General features: G+C 43.2%; 1 protein-coding gene across 6 annotated transcripts; it reads left to right on the top strand.

Moving 5' to 3' along the window:
• The first annotated feature begins 497 nt into the window (after nt 1-497).
• On the top strand, nt 498-25,605 carry rnf34b (ring finger protein 34b). Of its 6 annotated transcripts, none has more exons than XM_082955308.1 (9): nt 498-627; nt 831-866; nt 15,814-16,032; nt 19,546-19,941; nt 21,707-21,772; nt 21,967-22,168; nt 22,392-22,427; nt 22,629-22,670; nt 23,737-25,605. In XM_082955308.1, the coding sequence occupies exons 2-9, from the start codon at nt 858-860 to the stop codon at nt 23,919-23,921; spliced, it is 1,155 nt and encodes a 384-aa protein (XP_082811434.1). In that variant the 5' UTR covers nt 498-627; nt 831-857; the 3' UTR covers nt 23,922-25,605. The 6 variants fall into 6 exon arrangements, with proteins under 6 accessions (XP_082811434.1, XP_082811431.1, XP_013986305.3 ...); XM_082955305.1 differs by having other exon boundaries at nt 19,492-19,941; nt 21,710-21,772; XM_014130830.3 differs by having other exon boundaries at nt 19,492-19,941.
• The last annotated feature ends 94 nt before the right edge of the window (nt 25,606-25,699 follow it).

Here is a 25,699-nt window from a genome sequence, read left to right as displayed (position 1 = left end):
GCAAAATATAGTAGATACTGTATTTGTTTCCCAAAGAAGTATGTTTTGTGTATGCATTACTGATAATCATAGGCTAATCAAATGACCATTCACATGTAAACTAGGCTCTAAAATTTGTTTTAGACTTCTAGTGCAGTGAAGTGATCGGCAGATATGAAGCCACAGGTGTCGTCGATGGCTCTGTGTTTGGATCAAATTAAATCATAGCCTACTGGGATATGACTCACCTGTGCACTAGTTTCATGTTCACCCCTAAACATGTCGCAACATAATCAAGTTAACATCTTAATAAAAATGCTGAAACAGCGTTTCATAAATTCCCAATATCTAAATGAAATATCGATAGTGCACGGCGGGTTGCCCGTATCAAGACATGCGCGTGTCTAAGGATAGTTTAGAACGCCTACTATGCGGCAATTGAAAAGGCGATTGGCTGCTAAAGATAACCGTACCTCAGGTTATTTGCTGATTGGTCCAGGATGACTTGTACGTTGCGTTATGCTCATTCTGCAAATACACAGAGAGCTTCTGAGAGGGAAGACGTAATGGTGTGATTCCTTGTGCCCTTGCAATGGTCATCATTCTAATATTGCTCGACACATTCCAGAACCGGGAGTCGGAATGAAGGTATGGTAAGCCTATTGCAATGTCAAAGTATCTGTGTTATTATATTTTTGCACAACCGGCTTGCATTCTATCTATTTTACAACTTTCAATTACGGTGCGTCGACAAATATTTAAACAAAATGTCAATTTCATATGCAGTCAAACCCATGCAATGTTATAAAATTACAATACATTAATTGTGTTGTTTGTCGTTTGCTTTAAAGGGTTGCAAACTCTGATTATACGGATACATGTATAAGGTGAGTAACAGTCATGTTTTTACCGGTTGGAATATTTTCTCAGGGTTGAAATATTTATATTGCGTTCTATTTATAATGGTATCCATACATGATATAATATGATGATGGTCATGAGCGCTTTCTGACCCTCAGTCTGATACCAGTGGACTGTACCACAGTGCACCAGTGTCAGACTGGGACCACAGTGCGATGTCTATTCCATTTCCCAGCGTTAATCTGCTATAATGAGATCAGTATACTGCAGTCAATGAAGTGAGGGAATATTTTAGAGATTTCTGGTCTGTTGATAAATACCCGTAGTTAGTTAGCCTTTGGACTCAGTAATCTCCACAACTCACTGACCGGTAGTGCGACAACAGGCGAGAACAGTGACAGTGGTGATGGTGAGATGGAGGATGGATGATTATGAAACATAACCCCCTTGCACTTTTTCAGTGAGGGTATCCAACTAGCGGGAAAGTTATTTACCTCATTTTAATGAACCATCTCTACTCCCTTTTTAAAAGTCCTGCTTCTTGCAACACTAATGAGTATCAGAGTATAGAATTTAGAGTAAAGATTTTCTAAATTGAGCAATTATTTCCAATGGTAATGTTTGGCTCCGATCCAGCATATCAGTGTTATGTTATGCAGCAGGCAGTTGTCTTTGAAATTACAATAGTATCACAAGGCGCTTTGCAAAGTTAACATAAGGAGTTTATCCCCACCCATTGTAGAGAGTTGAATACTTTGCAGTGAAGACATACTGTATCTTCCTTGTATATGCAATGAAGGAACACATTGATATTAGACAAGTGTCAATACAAAATGTGGGCTATGATTGTTCAAAGGCCTATGATAAACATATGTGTATTATTGCATGTTTGTGTAACATCTACATCTTCAACTATTCCATATTGTCCTTGTTGTCTCAGTGCAGGTGAAAGGTCACCTGGTCTTCTGTCTGATCATGACAAACCATAATCTGTCCCAGAAAGAAGGCTGGGATGTGTTATTGACTAATCTGGTTTATATTGAAAATGAGATTTTCAGCTCATGAGAAATGGAGGATGATAGCTGAAATACAGTACGTGCAGAAACACACATGAACCGTTTTTTGTTGTTGTTGCAGTCAGTGTATCATGTGTTTTTCAACTAATGAATTGATACTGCATTGTCAAAAGGATTCTGTTATTCAACATGACTTCTCTTGAGTTCCATTGAATTGTCATGGGGAATTGTTAGACAGGTCTGTTGCTCATTGGGGCATATTGTTTTATTGTGCGAGAGAATTCACTCAGGATTGGTTGACTGCCATGACACAGTTCTGAAGTCCAAAATGGATTTGGAGCTGTGAGATGAGCTATGGTCTGTTGGAATGAAATGTGATACACACTCAGAAAGGTAGCAGTTTATTAAATACAACAGTCATACTGTATTTAATATCACAGGAGCAGATACACCACTTTGTTTTTTATTTCCTGCAACCAAAATATTCCCTGATCCAAATCACTATTTTTTTATTAGTAGGAGCTGTCCTCTTCCACCCCAAGAGTAAGTGTTTAAAGCGGTTGTTCTTCACTTTTTTTCCTGACCGCGTAAGGTCTTATTTCTAGATGTGCCAACAGCCTTTAGCCCATTTAATCTCATCGGTCACAATAGTGAGAGAAATAGTTTGGTACTTTACAGGCTTTAGAGAAGTTAAAGTTGTACTTATCAACAAATAAGCAATATATTATGGTGTCTAGTATGATTCAGACGTTTCATATGATTTCTCAAAATGGTCACAAGACCACAAGCATAAATCTCCAAGGTGTCCTTTACTGACGAATTTGGCACCAGAAGTCTGTATTCAACAGTTTAAAAACAAAGAGAGTTTCATTCCAAATTTGTCTGTAAAATTTGATTTTATTGTTTAAAGAAATTCTGAAATAGATTAGTGTGTTTTTTTTCACAATCTAATCAGTATGTTTAAAATCTATCACGTGAAGGTTTAATTTCAGAGAGACAAATAATCATGTTTTTTTTTTTTAAATCTCCGCCTCACTCTGAGAGGAAGAAGTAGTACTACTAGGTTTTACACAGTAAAATGTAACAAATAACTACATTTCTAAAAAGAAATGTACAAATTATACATTAGTGATATCAATATTATATATATTTTTTTTAACAAAATAATAATTCAATACAGTAATATGAGATCTATACATTGGACATTTTAGTAATTTAGCAGATGCTCTTATCCAGAGTGACTTACAGTAAGTGCATTCATCTGAAGATAGAGGTAGATGAGACAACCACCTGTCACAGTCAAATATACAGGATACGAACATTCCATTCCAGCTAAACAAAGAATATATAGTATTTTGCACACAAAAAATTACAACTACGTCTGAGAACATTAATATTTTAACACACATGAAGGGACCCATAAGCAATAATTGCTGATGTAAAAACACACATTTGAAAAATTGGTGAGTACAGCGTTTTGGGAATAAACTCTTCAAATACATTTTTTTTATTTTTAAAATATTGTCTTTTGTAAATCTAATGTTTAATGGGTCTCGTTTTACATATGTGCCTTCATTTTCAATACATTGAATCCATGATGCTTGTGGTATATACATATCTTAGTGGTCACATTTGTGATCTAATTTATTATATATATTTAATCATAGCAGATGATTGCTTTTTTTCAGTAGATTGAAGTTGAGTTGGGTAATGGATATACTTGATCAAGATTATTTTACAGATGGTTTTTCCATTAGCGTTAACATATGTTTCAATGCCATACAACACTCCTGCTGTGGCCTCCAACTGCTCTTAAACGCTAGCAAAACCAAATGCATGCTTTTCAACTGTTCGCTGCCCGCACCCGCCCGCCTGACTAGCATCACTACACTGGACGGTTCTGACCTAGAATACGTGGACAACTACAAATACCTAGGTGTCTGGTTAGACTGTAAACTCTCCTTCCAGACTCATATCAAACATCTCCAATCCAAAATCAAATCTAGAATCGGTGTTCTATTTCGCAACAAAGCCTTCTTCACTCACACCGCCAAACTTACCCTAGTAAAACTGACTATCCTACCGATCCTCGACTTCGGCGATGTCATCTACAAAATAGCTTCCAGTACTCTACTCAGCAAATTGGATGCAGTCTATCACAGTGCCATCCGTTTTATTACCAAAGCGCCTTATACCACCCACCACTGCGACCTGTATGCTCTAGTCGGCTGGCCTTCGCTACATATTCGTCGCCAGACCCGCTGGCTCCAGGTCATCTATAAGTCTATGCTAGGTAAAGCTCCGCCTTTTCTCAGCTCACTGGTCACGATAACAACACCCACCCGTAGCACGCGCTCCAGCAGGTATATCTCACTGGTCATCCCCAAAGACAACATGTAATTTGGCTGCCTTTCCTTCCAGTTCTCTGCTGCCAGTGACTGGAACGAATTGTAAAAATCACTGAAGCTGGAGACTTACATTTCCCTCACTAACTTTAAACATCAGCTATCTGAGCAGCTACCCGATCGCTGCAGCTGTACATAGTCCATCTGTAAATAGCCTACCCAATCTACCTACCTCATCCCCATATTGTTTTTATATACTTTGCTGCTCTTTTGCACACCAGTATCACTACGTACACACCATCATCTGCTCATCTATCACTCCAGTGTTAATCTGCTAAATTGTAATTACTTTGCTATTATGGCCTATTTATTGCCTTACCTCCTCATGCCATTTGCACACACTGTATATAGACTTTCTTTTTTTCTATTGTGTTATTGACTGTACACATGTTTATTCCATGTGTAACTCTGTGTTGTTGTTTCTGTCGCACTGCTTTGCTTTATCTTGGCCAGGTCGTAGTTGTAAATGAGAACTTGTTCTCAACTAGCTTACCAGGTTAAATAAAGGTAAAAAAAAAAAAATGTTTAAATCAGGGGGAATTGGCCATGTATAGACCCATAAACTGAATTAGTGTAATAACGTAACAAATATTTAATGTCAAAAGGTGTCTTTAGTGTCTGTTGCACAATGGTAGACCTGGTTTATCAGATAATTGGGACATAGCCAATTATCTTGGTTCGTATGGGTATTTGGACTGAGATGTACAGGTGTAGATCTGGGTTATATTAGTATTGGGACTCAGTCAAAGGTGTAGACCTGGTTTGTACTTGTAACTGGGGTGCAGGGGAAGACCTGGTTTACAGTTTATGAGTATTCAGGCTTTACAACATGATATCATAGGAAAACGTCATCCAGGCACATTTTTTGCAAAAAGGTAAAATGTCGAATTAGCTAATGTTTTTCTCAATACATTGTAGTCAATGGGAAAAGATGAATGTAACAAGGTTAATGTTTTTCTCATTTATTTACCTCCTCTTTATCACCCCCTCATTCTCTTCTCACTCCCTCCCCCTTCTTTAAAACTCCTCACCCTCTCTGTCTCTCTCCCCCTCCCTCTCTCTCCCCCTTCTCTCTCCCTCTGCTCCCCTCCATTCTCTTTCCCTCATTTCCCTCCGTCCACCTCCTCTCATCTCTATCCCTCTCTCTTCCCGTTCCTCCTTCACCCTTTCCCGTTTTTTCTCCCTTTCCCTCCATCTACCTTCTCTCTCCCTCCTCCACCTTTCATTCTCTCTCCCTCCTTCTTTCACTGCCTCCCCCTCCTCTTGCTCCCTCCTCTCTTCACCTCTGTCTGTCTGTTGACACTCTCTTCCCTCCCTCCTCTCTCTCCCCTCTCCCTCCTTCACCCTCTCTCCCCTCTCTCCCCCATTCTCTTTCTCTCTCTCTCTCCCTCCCTCCTACCCCTCCATTTGATCTCCCTCCTTCTTTCCCTCCCTCCCTCCCTCCATCCCCCTCCTCTATCCCCATCCCTCCTTCACCCTCTCCCTCTCTCTCCCCTCTCTCCCCCTCCCTCACTTTTTCTCTCTCTCCTCCCCCCTTCATTCTCTCTCCCTCCTTCTTTTCCTGCCTCTCCCTCCTCTTATCTCTCCCTCTCCCTCCACACTCCTACAGACAGACAGGCAGGCAGACTGACAGACAGACAGGCAGGCCGACAGGCAGGCAAGCAGTTAGACAGGCAGGCAGGCAGGCAGGCAGGCAGGCAGGCAGGCAGACAGACAGACAGACAGACAGACAGACAGACAGACAGACAGACAGACAGACAGACAGACAGACAGACAGACAGACAGACAGACAGACAGACAGACAGACAGAGGCAGACAGACAGTTTCAAGTCAAAAAAAAAAGAAAAGACCAATATCCTCTTCCGAATTCATTCAGGAATTCATAACAAGGCTCTTAGTTTCTAGACCTGCAAGGCCATTGTGTCCAATGGTGGTGAAACATTATTTTGTGTCGATTTGACTTTCATATGCCAGGTCCCCCGGTCACAAATATGTACCATTTGGGAAGATTCAACCTTTTTAACCCTTTGAAACTGCCCCTATGACCCCCTATTAAGTCACTTTCTGTAATCATACGAACATGCGTACATTCTCCTGGGGACACTCTTTAATGATGCCCTGAGTTTCAAGTCTTTACGTTAAGAATTGACTGTTCTACAGAGGATGGAAGACAGTGTTTTTGTGTAACTGCAGGGAGAGAATGAAGGACCATGTTGAGGATGAATTAAGACACTTCCTTTTGCCACAGGAAGCTGAACCACAACACAGGGCTTCCCTATAAGGTCACGATTGGTTGTGTGCAAGGACGGTTAGCTTTCTCAATCGCAGTTATCGGGGCTTTATGATTATGTAAGCGATGTAGGTAATGCTTTTCTATGGAAGAAATGCCTTGTTCTCTGTAGGACCAAGTATTCAATGTGAAGAGTTCATTTCACATGGTCAGATGTAGGCTTGGGCTCATCAGTAGTGTCTGTTGAACGATCCCATGCATGAATTTTGTTTCTAGCCTCAACCATTCTGCCGATGTCACTCAAAAGTACATTAACTTCAAGCGAGGCCTAACTTTCTGCCTTGTAGTGGAGAGAGGGGCAAATTAATTCATTGTTAATTGGATTAAGGTTAGGGTTATGTCAATCTATCACATTTTATTTATAAAGCCATTTTTACATCAGCAGATGTTTGTACGGAAAGCCAGCCTAAAACCCTGAAGAGCATGCAATGCAGATGTAGAAGCACGGTGGCTAGGAAAAACTCCCTAGAAATGCAGGAGCCTAGGAAGAAACCTAGAGAGGAACCAGACTCTGAGGTGTGGCCAGTGTGTCTAGGGTTGAGGCCTTAACCCTAGCTTCATGTCCACATTGCAGCTCACGCCTAAACCTAGCCTCAACCCTAACCCTAACTTCATATCAACTCCCGGCTCAACCCTAAACCTAGCCTCAACCCTAACCCTAACTTCATATCAACTCCCGGCTCAACCCTAAACCTCAACCCTAACCCTAACTTCATATCAACTCCCAGCTCAATCCTAAACCTAGCCTCAACCCTAACTTCATATCAACTCCCGGCTCAATCCTAAACCTAGCCTCAAGTGAGGCCTACCTTTCTGCCATATGTAGTGGGGAGAGTGGGAATGTAATTTGAGTATGGGGGTTAGAGTATGTCTAGGGTTGAGGCCCTAACCCTATCTTCATGTCCCCCAGATTAACCTAACCCTAGCTTCATATCAACACCCGGCTCAACCCTAACCATAGCTTCATATCAGGGTTAGGGTTAGGTTGAGCCGGGATGTGGACATGAAGCTAGGTTTAGGTTTGAGTTTGTCTGTCTGTATGTCTGTATGTCTGCCTGCCTGCCTGCCTGCCTGCCTGCCTGCCTGCCTGCCATCCTTCCTCCTCCTTCCTTCCTTCCTTCCTTCCTTCCTTCCTTCCTTCGTTCCTGCCTTCCTTCCTTCCTGCCTGCCTGCCTGCCTGTCGCTGTCTGTCTGTCTGTCTGTCTGTCTGTCTGTCTGTCTGTCTGTCTGTCTGTCTGTCTGTCTGTCTGTCTGTCTGCTGTCTGTCTGTCTGTCTGTCTGTCTGTCTGTCTGTCTGTCTGTCTGTCTGTCTGTCTGTCTGTCTGTCTGTCTGTCTGTCTGTCTGTCTGTCTGTCTGTGAGTTTATATGTTTGCCTGTCTCTTTTGACTTTCTCTCTCGCTCTCTCTCTGTCTGTCTGTGAGTAGATATGTATGTCTCTCTCTCTTTGTCTGTCCCTCTGTTTGTCTGAGTTTTTATACAGTACCAGTCAAAAGTTTGGACACCTACTCATTCAAGGGGTTTTCTTTATTTTTGCTGTTTTCTACATTGTAGAGTAATATTGAAGACATCAAAATCTATGAAATAACACATGGAATCATGTAGTAACCAAAACAGTGTTAAACAAATCAAAATATATTGTAGATTTTAGAGTCTTCAAAGTAACCACCATTTGCCTTGATGACAGCTTTGCACACTCTTGGCATTCTCTCAACCAGCTTCACCTGGAATGCTTTTCCAACAGTCTTGAAGGAGTTCCCACATATGCTGAGCACTTGTTGGCTGCTTTTCCTTCATACTGCGGCCCAACTCATCCCAAACCATCTCAATTGGATTGAGGTCAAGTGATTGTGGAGGCCAGGTCATCTGATGCAGCACTCCATCACTCTCCTTCTTGGTCAAATAGCGCTGACACAGCCTGGAGGTGTTTTGGGTCATTGTCCTGTTGAAAAACAAATGATAGTCCCACTAAGCACAAACCAGATGGGATGGCGTATTGCTGCAGAATACTGTGGTAGCCATGCTGGTAAAGTGTACCTTGAATTCTAAATAAATCATAGACAGTGTCACCAGCAAAGCACCATCACACCTCCTCCTCCATGGTTTACGGTGGGAACCACACATGCAGAGATCATCCGTTCACCCACTCTGCATCTCACAAAGACACGGCGGTTGGAACCAAAAATCTCTAATTTGGACTCGTCAGACCAAAGAACAAATTTCCACTGGTCTAATGTCCATTGCTCATGTTTCTTGGCCCAAGCAAGTTTCTTAATTTTATTGGTGTCCTTTACTACTGGTTTCTTTGCATCAATTCGACCATGAAGGCCTGATTCACGCAGTCTCCTCTGAACAGTTGATGTTAAGATGTGTCTGTTACTTGAACTCTGTGAAGCATTTATTTGGGCTGCAATTTCTGAGGCTGGTAACTCCAATGAACTTATCTTCTGCAGCAGAGGTAACTCTGGGTCTTCCTTTCCTGTGGCGGTCCTCATGAGAGCCAGTTTCGTCATAGTGCTTGATGGTTTTTGCAAATGCACTTGAAGATACTTTCAAAGTTCTTGAAATTTTCCGGATTGACTGACCTTCATGTCTTGAAGTAATGATGGACTGTCATTTCTCTTTGCTTATTTGAGCGGTTCTTGCCATAATATGGACTTTGTCTTTTAAAAAATAGGGCTATCTTCTGTATACCAATCCTACCTTGTCACAACACAACTGATTGGCTCAAACACATTAAGAAGGAAAGACATTCCACAAATTAACTTTTAACAAGGCACACCTGTTAATTGAAATGCATTCCAGGTGACTACCTCATGAAGCTGGTTGAGAAAATGCCAAGAGTGCGCAAAGCTGTCATCAAGGCGAAGGGTGGCTACTTTGAAGAATCTCAAATGTATTTGATTTGTTTTACACTTTTTTTGGTTACTACATGATTCCATATAAAATAGTAAAAAATAAAGAAAAACCCTTCAATGAGTAGGTGTGTCCAAACTGTTGACTGGTACTGTATATGTATAAGGATTTAGAAAATTATTTATACTTTTACTTAAGTATATTTTAGCAATTACATTTACTTTTGATACTTAAGTATATTTAAAACCAAATACTTTTAGACTTTTAACTCAAGTAGTATTTTACTGGTGGACTTTCACCTTTACTTAACTCATTTTCTATTAAGGCATCTTTACTTTTACTCAAGTATGACATTTGGGTACTTTGCCCACCACTGCAAAACGCTATATAATAAATTCTTTGAAATGTTGATAAATTAACTTTTATTGTATGAAGAACTTATGAAAGAGATTGGTGTGTTTTTTCACTATCTAATCATGGCATGGTGTTCTTCAATGAGAGACATGCATTTGTTTGAAATCTATCACTTGATGGTTTCATTTCAGAGATAAATAATCATTTTATTTTGCTGAACAATATCTGCCTCACTCTGAGAAATAAGTAGTACTGATAGGTTATACACAGTCAAATGTAACAAAAACTACATTTTGAATAAAGAACTGTACATTTGTGACATCAATATAAAAATAAATGAAACAATACAGTAAAATGAGATCTGTAGGTAAAACATTTCCATTAGACATTTTTGTAATTTAGTAGATGCTCTTATCCATATTGACTTACAGTTAGTCCGTTGGTCTTAAGATCGCTTGGTGAGACAACGGCATGTCACAGTCAAATATATAGGATACGAACATTCCATTCCAGCTAAACAATGGATATATAGCATTATTTTTTAATACGCATCTAAAATCTATGAATAAAAAACAGTAGATGAGAACAGTAGTATTTTACACACGCATTAAGGTACCCATAAGCAATCATTTCTAGTGAAAAAACACAAATGTGAAGAATTGGTGGATATAGCGTTTCGGAAAAAAACGTTAATTATTTGCACAGTTTGTCAACCTTGTCTGGTCTTTGTTCTTTAGGGAATGTCTTACACTGTCATATAGTCTGCAAAAAAAGGATGATAGAAGTCAAAGGTCAGAAGCATTTAAGTATCACAATGCTCAACAGCAGGTCCAGCGCATCATGAGACTGACTGTTTTCTACACTGTTAAAATGTCTAACATGACAGGTGGGGTTAAGGGCCCTAAACACCCCCCCCCCCCCCCATCAGATAAAACTGCCCACAACCAGGCATGTTATAGTAATTAATATTTCATCTTTATGTACAGTAGATGAGATATTAATAAGCGCAAAGAAAGTGTAGATATTGGTAACAGAGTAGTGCACTGTACTGTAACTCTTGTTTGCAGTTAACTCTTGTATGCTTTGGCAGTCCCTCCCTGCAGAGCTTACTGGGTGCTAATTGAGGTGACAGGGGAAAGCTCTGCCGCTGGCACTGTGCCAGATATGAGTGATTTCATGGCCAGACCGCTGTGCCTCATCCTGGTAAATCTAGCAGAAAAGAGGAGGAAGGGTCCACTGAGTGACTGTCCAAAGGGACAGTCATCTGAGTCATGGTGGCTCATTTGCATTTTAAAGTCAGGGGGTGTGAATACTGTAGCATTGACATACGGTGCATTCGGAAAGTATTCAGACCCCTTGACTTTTTCCACATTTTGTTACGTTACAGCCTTATTCTAAAATGTATTAAATTCAAAAAAAATTCCCTCGTCAATGACAAAGGGAAAACAGGTTTTTAGAAATGTTGGGAAAAAAAACAGAAACACCTTATTTACATAACTATTCAGACCCTTTGCTATGAGTTGAAATTGAGCTCAGGTGCTTCCTGTTTCTATTGATCATCCCTGAGAGGTTTCTATGACTTGATTGGAGTCCACATGTAGTAAATGTAATTGATTGGACATGATTTGGAAAGGCAAACACTTGTCTATATAAGGTCCCAGAGTTGACAGTGCATGTCAGAGCAAAAACCAAGCCATGAGGTTGAAGGAATAGAGCTCTGAGAGGATTGTGTCGAGGCACAGATCTGGGGAAGGGTACCAAAAAATGTCTGCTGCATTGAATGGTCCCCTAGAATACAGTGGCCTCAATCATTCTTAAATGGAAGACGGAACCACCAAGACAATTCCTAGAGCTGGCCGCCCGGCCAAACTGATCAATCGGGGAGAAGGGCCTTGGTCAGAGAGGTGACCAAGAACCCAATGGTCACTCTGACAGAGCTCCAGAGTTCCTCTGTGGAGATGGGAGAACCTTCCAGAAGGACAACCATCTCTGCATCACTCCAATCAGGCCTTTATGGTAGATTGGCGAGACGGAAGCCATTCCTCAGTAAAAGGCACATGACAGCCTGCTTGTAGTTTGCCAAAAGGCATCTAAAGACTCTCAGACCATGAGAAACAAGATTATCTGGTCTGATGAATTCCAAGATTGAACTATTTGGCCTGAAGGCCAAGCGTCACGTCTGGAGGAAACCTGGCACCATCCCTACGGTGAAGAATGGTGGTGGCAGCATCATGCTGTGGGGTGTTTTTCAATGGCAGGGACTGGGAGACTAGTCAGGATCGAGAGAAAGATGAACAGAGCAACATACAGAGAGATCCTTGATAAAAAACCTTCTCCAGAGCGATCAGGACCTCAGACAGGGGCGAAGGTTCACCTTCCAACAGGACAACAACCCTAAGCACACAGCCAAGACAACCCAGGAGTGGCTTCGGGACAAGTCTCCGAATGTCCATGAGTGGCCCAGCCAGAGCCCGGACTTGAACCCAATCGAACATCTCTGGAGAGATCTGAAAATAGCTGTGCAGCGACGCTCCCCATCCAACCTGACAGAGCTTGAGAGGATCTGCAGAGAATAATGGGAGAAACTCACCAAATACAGGTATGCCACGCTTGTTGCGTCATACCCCAGAAGACTTGAGGCTGTAATCGCTGCCAAAGGTGCTTCAACAAAGTACTGAGTAAAGGGTCTGAATACATGTGTAAATGTGATATTTCAGTTTTTATTTTTTATACATTTGCAAAAATGTATAAACCTGTTTTTACTTTGTCATTATGGGGTATTGCGTGTATATCCATTTTAGAATAAGGCTGTAACGTAACAAAATGTGGAAAAAGTCAAGGGGTCTGAATACCCCCTGACTTCTTCCACATTTTTGTTGTATTATAGCCTGAATTTAAAATGTATTCAATTGTGATGTTTTTGTCACTGGCCTTCGCACAATACCCCCTACACACAATGTCAAAGTGGAATGATGTTTTTTAAAATTTGAACAAATTAATTAAAAATGAAAGCTGAAATGTCTTGAGTGATTAAGTATTCAACCCCTTTGTTATGGCAATACAAATGTGCTTAACAAGTCACATAAGTGGCATGGACTCACTCTGTGAGCAATAATAGTCTTTAACATGATTTTGTTATGACTACGTCATTTCTGTATCCCACACATAAAATGATCTGAAAGTGAATATCAGTCTAGCAGTGAATTTCAAACACAGATTTTACCACAAAGACCAGGGAGGTTTTCCAACTCCTCGCAAAGAAGGGCATCTATTGGTAGATGGGTTCAAATAAAAAACAGACATTGAATATTCCTTTGAGCATGGTGAAGTTATTAATTATACTTTGAATGGTGTATCAATACACCCAGTCACTACAAAGATACAGGCGTCCTTCCTAACTCAGTTGCCAAAGAGGAAGGAAACCGCTCAGGGATTTCACCATGAGGCCAATGGTGACTTTAAAACAGTTACAGAGTAGGGCCTCCCGTGTGGCGCAGTGGTCTCAAGCACTGCATCACAGTGCTTGAGGCATCACTACAGCCCCGGGTTCGATCCCAGGCTGTGTTACAGCTGGCCATGACCAGGAGACCCATGAGGCAGCACACAATTGGCCCAGCATCATCTGGGTTCTAACGACTCCTTGTGGCAGGCTGGGCACCTGCAAGCTGACTCTGGTTGCCAGTTGTATGGTGGCTCTGGTTGCCAGTTGTATGGTGACTCTGACACATTGGTGCGGCTGGATTCTGGGTTAAGCAAGCAGTACGGCTTGGCAGGGTTGTATTTTGGAGGACTCATGGCTCATCGACCTTCGCCTCTCCCGAGTCTGTACGGGAGTGGCAGTGATGGGCCAAGACTACCAATTGGGGGGAAAAAAGTAAATTAAAAAAAAATGTATAATAAAAAATTGTTACAGAGTTTAACGGCTGTGATAAGAGAAAACTAAGTGTTATGTTTGGGGCAAATCAAACACATCACTAAGTACCTCTCTTCATATTTTCAAGCATGGTGTCAAGCATCATGTCATCGGCAAGGACTAGAGTTTTTTTAGGATAAAAGAAACTGAATAGAACAAGCGCAGGCAAAATCCTAGAGAATTTTTTCCAATAGACACCGGGAGACTAATTCACCTTTCAGCAGTACAATAACCTAAAACACAAGGCCAAATATACACTTGAGTTGCTTACTAAGCCAACATTTTAATGTTCCTGAGTGGCCTAGTTACAGTTTTCACTTAAATAATGTGCAAATATTGTATAATCCAGGTGTGTAAAGCACTTTCTTTTTTTTACCTTTATTTAACTAGGCAAGTCAGTTAAGAACAAATTCTTATTAGGGACTTACCCAGAAAGACTCACAGCTGTAATCGCTGTCATAGGTGATCCTAACATGTGTTGACTAGGGGTGTGAATACTTATGTTAATGAGATATTTCTTTATTTCATTTTCAATAAATTTGCTAACATTTCTAAAAACATGTTTTCACTTTGTCATTATGGGGTATTGTGTGTAGATGGGTGAAGAAAAACTAATATTGAATCCATTGTGAATTCTGCCTGTAACACAACACATTTTGCAATAAGTCAAGGTGTATGAATACTTTCTGAAGGCAACAAAGCAAAATATTATCAGGAAAACTGGAACTAAAAAGTGAGCTGCTGTGGTCCTTTCTGTTCAGTTTCACATCAAGCTTATTGCTGTAATGTATTTCCCGAGAAGACTTTCTCTTTCTCAATGCAGACAGTTCCACATATTCCATCTAGCTCCTGTATTGTGTAACTGCAAGCTGGTTAAGTAGGCAGGCGAGTGAGGTGAGATCACAGAGCACAGGGCAGGCCTGAGTATTGTGGCAGGTCATGGCTGAGCAGAGCTTTATTTGTGGACAGCGGCGACCCCTGCTCTTAAAATATACACTGTCTTCTCTTCTGAACTCAGACAGAGCCACATACTGTATGCTCATGTCAGCTCTTGATTCCCCAGACCGTGGAACAGAAGACATATTCTCTCTCTCCCTGCCCCTCCCTCATCCTCTCATCAGTATGCTCCAAGGAGCTGCGCCTGAGATCACACCATCTTGGGTCTCAGGCTCTGGAGTGGACAGTCTTGCTGTCAGTAAAACATTGATCAGGCAAACATGTCACATGCACTGTACGGTCCTCTTATGGTCCTTGACCACACTAATATCCCTAAGTGCACCTACTCTACCAGGTCATAAGGCTGTCATAACTGAGAAATGACCCCACTGCCTCCACTGTAACCATATAAGTCTTTACATAGAGAAGATGTTTTCACCTTCCTCTCATCAGGTTTTTTGTCTGTAAGCGTTGTGGTCACTTTCCTGCTGCAATGTTGTTATTCATTAGATAATGGACAGAAATGTACTGATTAATTGCAACATCCCCTTCGGACTAGCTCATTAGGACAGGCTGTTTGGGCTCTGGTGCTTGACTCAGTCATTTTCAACCTCCAACAGACCCACAGAGTTCTCATAATAATGTATCTGCAGCCCGCATCCACTGTCTTTTTTTGTGTCTTTCACCCTGTTCGTTCCAGTCTGAGAGACTATTGCGTCTTTCCTCTGAAGCTCTATAAACCGTAACATCCGCCTCTGCTACACCACTGTTCACAGGCCTCTGTTCTGAATACGCCGGCTTCCGCCATGCTCTGCTACACAATTTTCAATGTGCTAGGATCCCGGAGACTGTATTACAATACTTCAATGCCTTTTTGTAGAGGAACTCAGGAGCCACAAAGGCATGTAGTTCATTGAGGGGAAAGGTTGTTGAGCAGCGGAAGATCACACTGAGGCATTGTGGGATTCAGGGACAAATGACGAATAAAGTGTGAAGTCTGAGATCCTTTCCCTTAGTGATGCAACCTGCAACAAAAGTTGTAAAAAAGGGATGAAATTGGGGCACTGTATTGATTGCATTGCAGGCTACTATGATTTCAGTACTGCCAAAGGCATATTGTTTATGAACCTACTGGGATGGATAATAGGACTCTAAACTAGGCATTCAAACTTGGAGAACAGACTTGCATGCTGTTTGTGTCGTAGGCAGGGGCATCGTCCATGTGGGCATCATGCTGCGGGCTGCTGAACGAGGTGATGGGCACAGGGACGGTGCGCGGGCAGCAGCCAGGGTTCGGGGCCGGGGCCGGGCCCTTCCGCTTTGCCCCCAGCGCCGGGTACTCCACCTACCCCCCCACCAGCTCAGGGAGCGCAGGTCAGCTCTGCAAGGCCTGTGGACTGGCCTTCTCTGTCTTCAGGCGCAAGGTAAGTGGTGAGGAGGATGATGTTTCTAGTGTGTAAAACAATGACAATGATGATGTTGTTTATGATGAGGAAGCTGATGAGGACAGTGTGTAAGACGATGATGAGGAGGAGGAAGAGGAAGAATGCGCCCCTTAAAAATAAACAAATAAAACTAGCTTCCATAATGGCCACACCAGGGCACCAGCTTAGACTGCAGACAGGTAAATGGCAGAGTGTCTCTAGGCGTTGTCTGACAGTGTGGCATGCCGGGACAGTGATGGAAGCCCCTGGAGCGTTCTCCGAGCTTCCAGGCTCAGACTGCTCTATCAGCCCGCTCACACCTGTTGCTATGCCGATGGCAGGTTCAGTCTCTGGATATATTATAACCACACGTGTGTGTGTGTGTGGCTCAGCTTGATATTTGTGTCATGAAAGCAGAGGTTCAGGGGGATTAACACTGATGATTGAAGAATAGATCTGTCAGAGTGGTCCGCAGCTCATTTACACACCAATGACATGGAAAAATCTCCATTCAAACCGCCTGTCTGTCAGTCGATTCATCTGAATTGCCTCAGTAAACCGAGATAAGCTTGTGAATGTCAGGAATATCTGGGCAATTTGCCATATAGTATTATTTACATTTTCTGTGCCAAGAAATGAGATAAAGTCCTCCTCTGTCCTAGAACATGGTGACGTCATAGGAAATCAAATCAAATCAAATGTATTTATAAAGCCCTTCTTACATCAGCTGATATCTCAAAGTACTGTACAGAAACCCAGCCTAAAACCCCAAACAGCAAGCAATGCAGGTGTAGAAGCACGGTGGCTAGGAAAACTCCCTAGAAAGGCCAGAACCTAGGAAGAAACCTAGAGATGAACCAGGCTATGAAGGGTGGCCAGTCCTCTTCTGGCTGTGCCAGGTGGAGATTATAACAGAACATGGCCAAGATGTTCAAATGTTCATAGATGACCAGCAGTGTCAAATAATAATAATCACAGTGGATGTCGAGGGTGCAACAGGTCAGCACCTCAGGAGTAAATGTCAGTTGGCTTTTTATAGCCGATCATTCAGAGTATCTCTACAGCTCCTGCTGTCTCTAGAGAGTTGAAAACAGCAGGTCTGGGACAGGTAGCACGTCCGGTGAACAGGTCAGGATTCCATAGCCACAGGCAGAACAGTTGAAACTGGAGCAGCAGCACGGCCAGGTGGACTGGGGACAGCAAGGAGTCATCAGGCCAGGTAGTCCTGAGGCATGGTCCTAGGGCTCAGATCCTCCGAGAGAGAGAATGAAAGAAAGAATTATAGAGAGCATACTTAAATTCACACAGGACACTGGATAAGACAGGAGAACTACTCCAGATATAACAGACTGACCCTAGCCCCCCGACACATAAACTACTGCAGCATAAATACTGGAGGCTGAGACAGGAGGGGTCGGGAGACACTGTGGCCCCATCCGACGACACCCCCGGACAGGCCAAACAAGCAGGATATAACCCCACCCACTTTGCCAAAGCACAGCCCCCACACCACTAGAGGGATATCTTCAACCACCAACTTACCATCCTAAAACAAGGCCGAGTATAGCCCACAAAGATCTCCACCACGGCACAACCCAAGGGGGGGCGCCAACCCAGACAGGAAGACCACGTCAGTGACTCAACCCACTCAAGTGACGCACCCCTCCTAGGGACGGAATGGAAGAGCACCAGTAAGCCAGTGACACAGCCCCTGTAATAGGGTTAGAGGCAGAGAATCCCAGTGGAGAGAGGGGAACCGGCCAGGCAGAGATAGCAAGGGCGGTTCGTTGCTCCAGTGCCTTTCCGTTCACCTTCACACTCCTGGGCCAGACTACACTCATTCATAGGACCTACTGAAGAGATGAGTCTTCAATAAAGACTTAAAGGTTGAGACCGAGTCTGCGTCTCTCACATGGGAAGGCAGACCATTCCATAAAAATGGAGCTCTATAGGAGAAAGCCCTGCCTCCAGCTGCTTGCTTAGAAATTCTAGGGACAGTTAAGAGGCCTGCGTCTTGTGACCGTAGTGTACGTGTAGGTATGTATGGCAGGACCAAATCGGAAAGCAAGCCCATGTAATGCTTTGTAGGTTAGCAGTAAAACCTTGAAATCAGCCCTTGCCTTGACAGAAAACCAGTGTAGGGAGGCTAGCACTGGAGTAATATGATACATTTTTGGGGTTCTAGTCAAGATTCTAGCAGCCGTGTTTAGCACTAACTGAAGTTTATTTAGTGCTTTATCCGGGTAGACGGAAAGTAGAGCATTGCAGTAGTCTAACCTAGAAGTGACAAAAGCATGGATAAATTTTTCTGCATCATTTTTGGACAGAATGTTTCAGATTTTTGCAATGTTACGTAGATGGAAAAAAGCTGTCCTTGGAACAGTCTTGATATGTTCGTCAAAAGAGAGATCAGTGTCCAGAGTAACGCCGAGGTCCTTCACAGTTTTTTATTTGAGACGACTGTACAACCATCGAGATTAATTGTCAGATTCAACAGAAGATCTCTTTGTTTCTTGGGACCTAGAACAAGCATCTCTATTTTGTTCGAGTTTAAAAGTAGAACATTTGCAGCCATCCACTTCCTTATGTCTGAAACACAGGCTTCCAGCGAGGGCAATTTTGGGGCTTCACCATGTTTCATTGAAATGTACAGCTGTGTGTCATCCGCATAGCAGTGAAATTTAACATTATGTTTTCGAATGACATCACCAAGAGGTAAAATATACAGTGAAAACAATAGTGGTCCCAAAACGGAACCTTGAGGAACACCGAAATTTACAGTTGATTTGTCAGAGGACAAACCATCCACAGAGACAAACTGATATCTTTCCAACAGATAAGATTTAAACCAGCCCAGAACTTGTCCATGTAGACCAATTTGGGTTTCCAATCTCTCCAAAAGAATGTGGTGATCGATGGTATCGAAAGCAGCACTAAGGTCTAGGAGCACGAGGACAGATGCAGAGCTTCGGTCTGACGCCATTAAAAGGTCATTTACCACCTTTACAAATGAGTCCTTGTTTTGGAACGCTGTTGTCTAGCAAATTTGGCAGATCCCTCTCATTAGCTGTAATTAATATATTTCCAAAAACAGGAAAGTCAAATGACTCCATGATGCCAAATAATTAATTAAATCTAGTAATTAATTGATCAGGAGGAATGGACATGACTGGCTGATGGGATCGCCTGTCTTCTAAATGTGTGTGGTGACTCTCCCTCTCTCTAATCCCTTTCTCTCCCTCTCTCTACTCCCTCTCTCTACTCCCTCTCTCTCTCGCTCTACTTCCTCTCTCTCTCGATCTGCTCCCTCTCTCTCTCTACTCCCTCTCTCTCTCTACTCCCTCTCTCTCTATTCCCTCTCTCCCTCTTTCTATTCCCTCTATTCCCTCCTTCTCTCTCTCTCTCTCTACTTTCTCTCTCCCTCTCTCTACCCCCTCTCTCTCTTCCTCTCTTTCTCAGCACATATGCTCGGACTGTAAGAAGAGTTTCTGTGCCCTGTGCTCGGTGCTGCAGGAGAACCTCCGCTGCTGCACCACCTGTCACCTCCTGCGCGGCACGGCCTTCCAGAGACCACAGCTCATGGCACTGCGCGTTAAAGACCTGCGCCAGTACCTGCTGCTGCGCAACATCCCCACAGACACCTGCAGGGAGAAGGAGGACCTGGTGGACCTGGTGCTCTGCCACCTGGAAGCAGGGGAAAACACCTCGACACAAGGAGCTGTAGAGGAGGAGGAGGAGGAGGAGGACACAGACAGCCTGCACTCCCTCCCCCACTCCCTCCCCCATTCCCTCCACGCCTCGCCCCCCTCAGCCACACGACGCTCCGCCTCGGAGCAGTCGGCGCTCTCTGCCTCCCAGGGAGACGCTCCTCTCAGCCGGAGTGACAGCTCAGGGACCGCTCAGAGCCAGGTGTGACTAGCCACACACACACACAACACACTCACACACGTGCGCACACACACAACTTGGTCCCATTCCCTCACGTCTGCCCTCCTCCGTTACTGCCTTCCCTGCTCTTTTGACATCTGTCCTACTTGTTTCAAAGCTAATTAATGTGAAGCTTGAAGAGCACATGGCACGGATGTGGGAAACATATTTGTCAGTGTGAAGTTGTCACAGCTAAGCATAACAATCAGCAACGTGCAATCTGTTCTAGATCTCTAGTGCTGGTTAGTAGGGCTATGATTGTCCCCAGTCCTACTGAAAGTAGCCCCCTGGGATAACCATATAGGCTAAATATAGGAGCATGAAAAGCTTCCAAGCAGTATAGTATTGCAGTCAGGCCCTGTTCTTTGCAGCCAGAAAAAAAACTGTTTGATACAGTCTGGTGCTGTGTGTGTTTGACATGAATGAGGTGCTTCACTCACACAGGGAAAAGCCCAGCGCCACTGCAGTGAGCTGACGTCCACTTGACTGACTGCTGGAAACAGCTGCGTTTACAGTGTCACCCTGGGAGCTGGAGCCAGTCAGCAACAGTCAAAGGGCTTAAACCCTTTGCCTTTTTTGTAAGTCTGTTATGCTGAGTCGGTTATGTAACGCTCAGTCGCACACAGGCTGGCTTCTGATTCCTCTCAACGGCACAGCTGTAACTGAAAAGACAGAGAGAAAGAGAAAGACAACAGTGCTTCTCACATCTCTATCCCTGGGGTCATCTTCGGCATCCCAAACATCAACATCCTCCTATTGTGATACCACTAGCACTGTCTTTGCTGCTATTGAGGAGATATGTACTCTGACAGTGATATGTGGTTGTCTCACCAACTATCTTAAGATGAACGCACTAACTTTCAACGCCCTCGGCTGATTATGGGCATCGCTGGTGCCCGGTGCTCGCACAGCGGTTCGGTTATGGCGTTGCCGATCGTTGGAGCGTGACATCTGGGCTGGGGAGGCTAGCACGCCACCAACAGGACTGCTGATGCATTATTAACGCAGGTGCATGCTGGGAGCCTGCGGCTTATTGGTCCAGCGGAATGTGACGGAGGGAGCGTGTGTGTGTGCATGTACAACCAGGGACGTCAGCGTCCCCCGACCCCTACACACCCATCCCTCGTTGTGATATCACACCAGAAGAATGCCCGGCGCCTGCACCATTAGCTAATTGCTTTTTGTGCTGTGGTCCGGTGGAGACAGAGACGAGGGGAGTCCAGGCCACTCTCTTTATGTTCTCTCTTCATTGCACATAAAGGGCTGAGTTAATGCAGGGCAATATGCCACAAGCCAAACACATTCTCACCAGACTCACTCTGCGTTTTTGCTGCATCCCTGCCAAGATCATTGGATTCTGGTCACAGGCAAACTCCTAATAAAGCCATCGCCTTCAAAAAGGGAATAATTAACCACTGATTTGAAGATTAGAAGAAGCAAATGATGCTGAATACTAAGTGTAACACGGACTACCCTTTAGAGGATATGCCTCCATACCTCATTTCCTTATCAGACATTTTAAGAGAGCCATCAAATATCAATGTGATTAACTGCAAGTGGAAGTCTAGTGATTACAGCCCACCCTGTGGTGTTTTATAGAAATTCTGATTTGTGGGAGAAAGAGTGAGGAGCATCCTGTAGGGGAAAAAACAAGTATTTCAAAGCTGCTTATCTGCTTTCATACCATTTCAAAAACTGAATCTGACCATCTTTTTGTTCTATGTTTTGTTTTCTGTTGAAACCCCAGCAGCATGGGGAAGCTCCAACCATCCCCCTCCTGCACCTGGAACCTTCCAGGGAACCTACCATAGAGGTGAGACAGCCAGCTCTGTCTCTGTCTCTAACGCATGTATTTAACTGACGAGAACTCACTGGCCCACTCTTGTGAGAGGATTCACTTTGTGCTATTGCTTCAATGACCATGGCGTTCACTACAAAACCTAGTCGTAGTTGAACTTGTTGGCTTGAACATGTTTTCTGAAGGGCCTCCTCTTTTCTCTCTGGTAGGTCAGTCCAGTGACGCAGAGGAGGATGCGGGCCTCTTTATCGGACCTGGACAACGAAGGGGACATTGAGTGCCTGTCTGTTCGGCAGCTCAAAGAGATTCTGGCCCGTAACTTTGTCAACTACTCTGGCTGCTGTGAGAAGTGGGAGCTGATAGAGCGGGTACATCGGCTCTACAGGGAGAACGAGCAGAACAGGAAGTCCAGTAAGTACCATGTTGAATCATTTCCTCCTTTACCAACCAACCTAACCTCAGCTAGAACCCATAGTGATCCTGTTAATAACGACCATTGTAGCTTATCAATCTCCAGTTAAACCCTATTTTGAACAATATAGAAACTGTCCAAGTTAAAACATCTTTCTTTGGTGTTATTTACAGTTCCAGATACAGCACAGTATTAAAGATGCATTTCTTGATTTTATTTTAGTGGAAAATGTCAGTAACATCAACAGCATGACCGCAGGTGAGCATTCAATACTCTTTCGTTGGGTTGTATATAACATGCACATATTTGAGTTGAAGTGTGACTTCTCATTCACTGCTGGATCAGATGACTGTGTACAGGAGTTGTTCTCAGTACTACGTGAGGTGGAAGAATTGGAGTAAGAGCTTGTATCCTGTTAGAATCACTAATGGCTCTTTTGGTATGTGCTTTCATTCTAAGTGGTGGCATATCCTCCACCTATATGCAATGGTGCAGTGGGAGGTAAGGCAGTATTGTGTAAAGCATGTCTAACTCCACCATCATCCCACCTGCAAAACCACAGAGTGCTCAGCACTGTCTTAAATACAACTCTCCATATTGATGCATGCTGAAGTCTAATTTCCGTGGGATCCTGATCATATTTCCCGGCATGGTCCCATGTTGTTCTCATTTCCGTCATCTCATTAGTACTGAAGGCTTGTTGTTCATCCTGTCATTAACGCAGTCCCTAACAACTCTTACCTCGTTACGACCCGTCATATTATTTGAATCCCACCATCTTCATCAGGTTTCATTGTAGTGCAGGTCTTTGAGACTCGCTTCCTAATAATGTAAAGGGCTTGAGCGTTGCATTATACCCTGCTGTTTAACACGCTAAGTGTTGTTCTGGAGAGAGACCAGTTAATCCTGCTGTTTAACACACTAAGTGTTGTTCTGGAAAGAGACCAGTTAATCCTGCAGTTTAACACACTAAGTGTTGTTCTGGAGAGAGACCAGTTAATCCTGCTGTTTAACACGCTAAGTGTTGTTCTGTAAAGAGACCAGTTAATCCTGCTGTTTAACACACTAAGTGTTGTTCTGTAAAGAGACCAGTTAATCCTGCTGTTTAACACACTAAGTGTTGTTCTGTAAAGAGACCAGTTAATCCTGCTGTTTAACACACTAAGTGTTGTTCTGGAGAGAGACCAGTTAATCCTGCTGTTTAACACGCTAAGTGTTGTTCTGGAGAGAGACCAGTTAATCCTGCTGTTTAAATTGGCTATTGACGCACTACATACATCATGTAGCTACTGATCAGAGGCGGCTGGTGGGAGGAGCTATAGGAGGATGGGCTCATTGTAATGGCTGGAATGGAACGGTATCAAACAGATGAAATATATGGAACCCACGTGACTCTGTTGCAAGTATTCCATTCCAGCCATTACAATGAGCCCGTCTTCTGAGGGCTCCTCCCGCCAGCCTCCACTGCTACTGATGTCGGGTATGTGAATGAACCAGAGACGGCCATCCTCAGGCTGCGTACTGCGTAGGGTAATGCTGTTTCCTCATACCTTGTTTCTCTCCACAGACAGTATGAAGGCTCAGCTGGCCTCTGATGATCACCTGTGTCGCATCTGCATGGACGCTGTGATCGACTGTGTGCTGCTGGAGTGCGGCCACATGGTCACCTGTACCAAATGTGGGATGAGGATGAGCGAGTGCCCCATCTGCAGGCAGTACGTGGTGCGGGCCGTGCACGTCTTCAAGTCTTAACTCTGCCGTGAGCGTGCATTTCAGCCGAGGACATTGAACCTGCGGCAGAGTGTGCACATGCTCGAAAATCTGAATCTGTATTGAGGGAGTGTGAATGGGCTGTGCACGTTTCCAAGGATGCAACAGACGTGCACATCCTCCAGTTGAAATGACATGCAGAGCAGACAGCTTCACACAACCTAACTTCTATTACTAGAACTACAAGTCCCACTCCTCCCCGGTGATGGTCTGGACCCCACTGGCTGCACTGACTGACCTACAAGTCTTTAGTGTAACACACACTGAACTGTTCCAAAAATAACTCTACAATATATTATTTTACAGTGCTTCGTTTCAGTTTGTAGCATTTTTTATTATTTTTTTACTTATAATTAACCATGGAGTGGAGTTAGTCCCATGGATGCTTGAATTGGATGTGATTGTTCATGGTGAGTGGCTGAGGTGATCAAGGTGGAAATGATGACGATATCCCAGGGTTAGAGTCGATATGGTTTACACACTCCTGTCAAACCAGACTATACTGTACGTATCTCCTTCACTGTTCTTTAGTATGTGCAATATAAAAAAATAAGAGACTTCTATGTGTGAGTGAGGGACTGTCCGTCTATAAACCAGTCTATGTTTCTGTGCTGTTTTGTTCTACACACACACCGTAGGGTGTTTTAGGTGCCAACCTTCACACCACAACTACAGTACATTACTGATGTCTGATTGCGGTTTCTATGCCAAGTGTCACTCCTCACTTCAGGCCATGCGTTGTAGATTGGAGCAGCATCCAACCCAAACTTAAACGAATCAAATGTGTTCAAGCTCAGTGATTGGTTAGATTGTAGGGAAACACTTGAGCCACATGCTATGGGTTCGAAGGGGCTTCAGTTGAGAGTTTTTCCACCCATCTCTTCTTGCATGTGTTTAGTCAGTCACAAGTGATATCACATTATGATCAATATGTAATATGTTGATGATCTTGTTTGGCTTGGATAAGGCTCCCGTCTACTGCACGCCGTCTACTGTGGTAACATGCCATACACTGTAGCTGGGTCATCCCATGCTTTATATTCCTGTGCTCTGTCGCTTTTGTTGAAGTCAGGCATGACTGGCAATGTGTCTCTGCCATTTCATTTAATTAAGCAAATATCATGCCATTATTTTTCCATAGGTGTTTTGTCCGCTTGTGTTGTCCATTGGCCGTGTTCAACTCGAGAAGTAGGTAATAGGTGCTTATACTTAAACATATCTTTTATCATGTTGTGGGTGTGTCTTGTGATATCTCTAATATTTTTTTAAGAGAATAAAAAGGAAGCATAACCTGTCTATTCTACATTAATCAGTTAATACAACTTCTGTTCTTTCAGATTTTTCGAATGACTTTAAAAAAGTAGCTACTGATGCCTGTGGTACGTTATAGCAGAAAAGCTTATTGCTGTAAAATGTATTGCATATGATATCTAATATTGTTGTTCACTGATATGTAATCTATAGATAAATATATTTTTCCATTTGCTTTGGAAGTCTTATATAATTTATTAGCATTTATTGATATTTTTGAGAGGTTGAATTGCAATTTTTTTCAAAATGTAAATGCACTTAATTTGATCAGATGAATATGATGCTCCACCAATCAAAAACAGAGCGCTTACTGATCATGTGACAGCTCACAATTAAAGTTCTCTTCTTTTCCTTTGGAGGATTTCTTGTTCTTACCTGCTGGGATCCATTTATACATCACGCACGGTAGTGAACACTCTCACTGTGTTTACATGTTTATTATAATCCTG

Source organism: Salmo salar, chromosome 01, assembly GCF_965601325.2.
Source record: "Salmo salar chromosome 01, fSalSal1, whole genome shotgun sequence".
NCBI classification, from domain to species: Eukaryota; Metazoa; Chordata; class Actinopteri; order Salmoniformes; family Salmonidae; genus Salmo; species Salmo salar.
Note: the sequence above shows the minus strand (reverse complement) of the source record. Positions and strands in the feature narration are given on the sequence as shown.

Coding starts and splice junctions, on each gene's coding strand:
- rnf34b (XM_014130830.3), top strand. Junction 16,033..19,491: donor TCTCTGTCTTCAGGCGCAAG/GTAAGTGGTGAG, acceptor TCTCTTTCTCAG/CACATATGCTCGGACTGTAA. Junction 22,428..22,628: donor CATCAACAGCATGACCGCAG/GTGAGCATTCAA, acceptor TTTCATTCTAAG/TGGTGGCATATCCTCCACCT.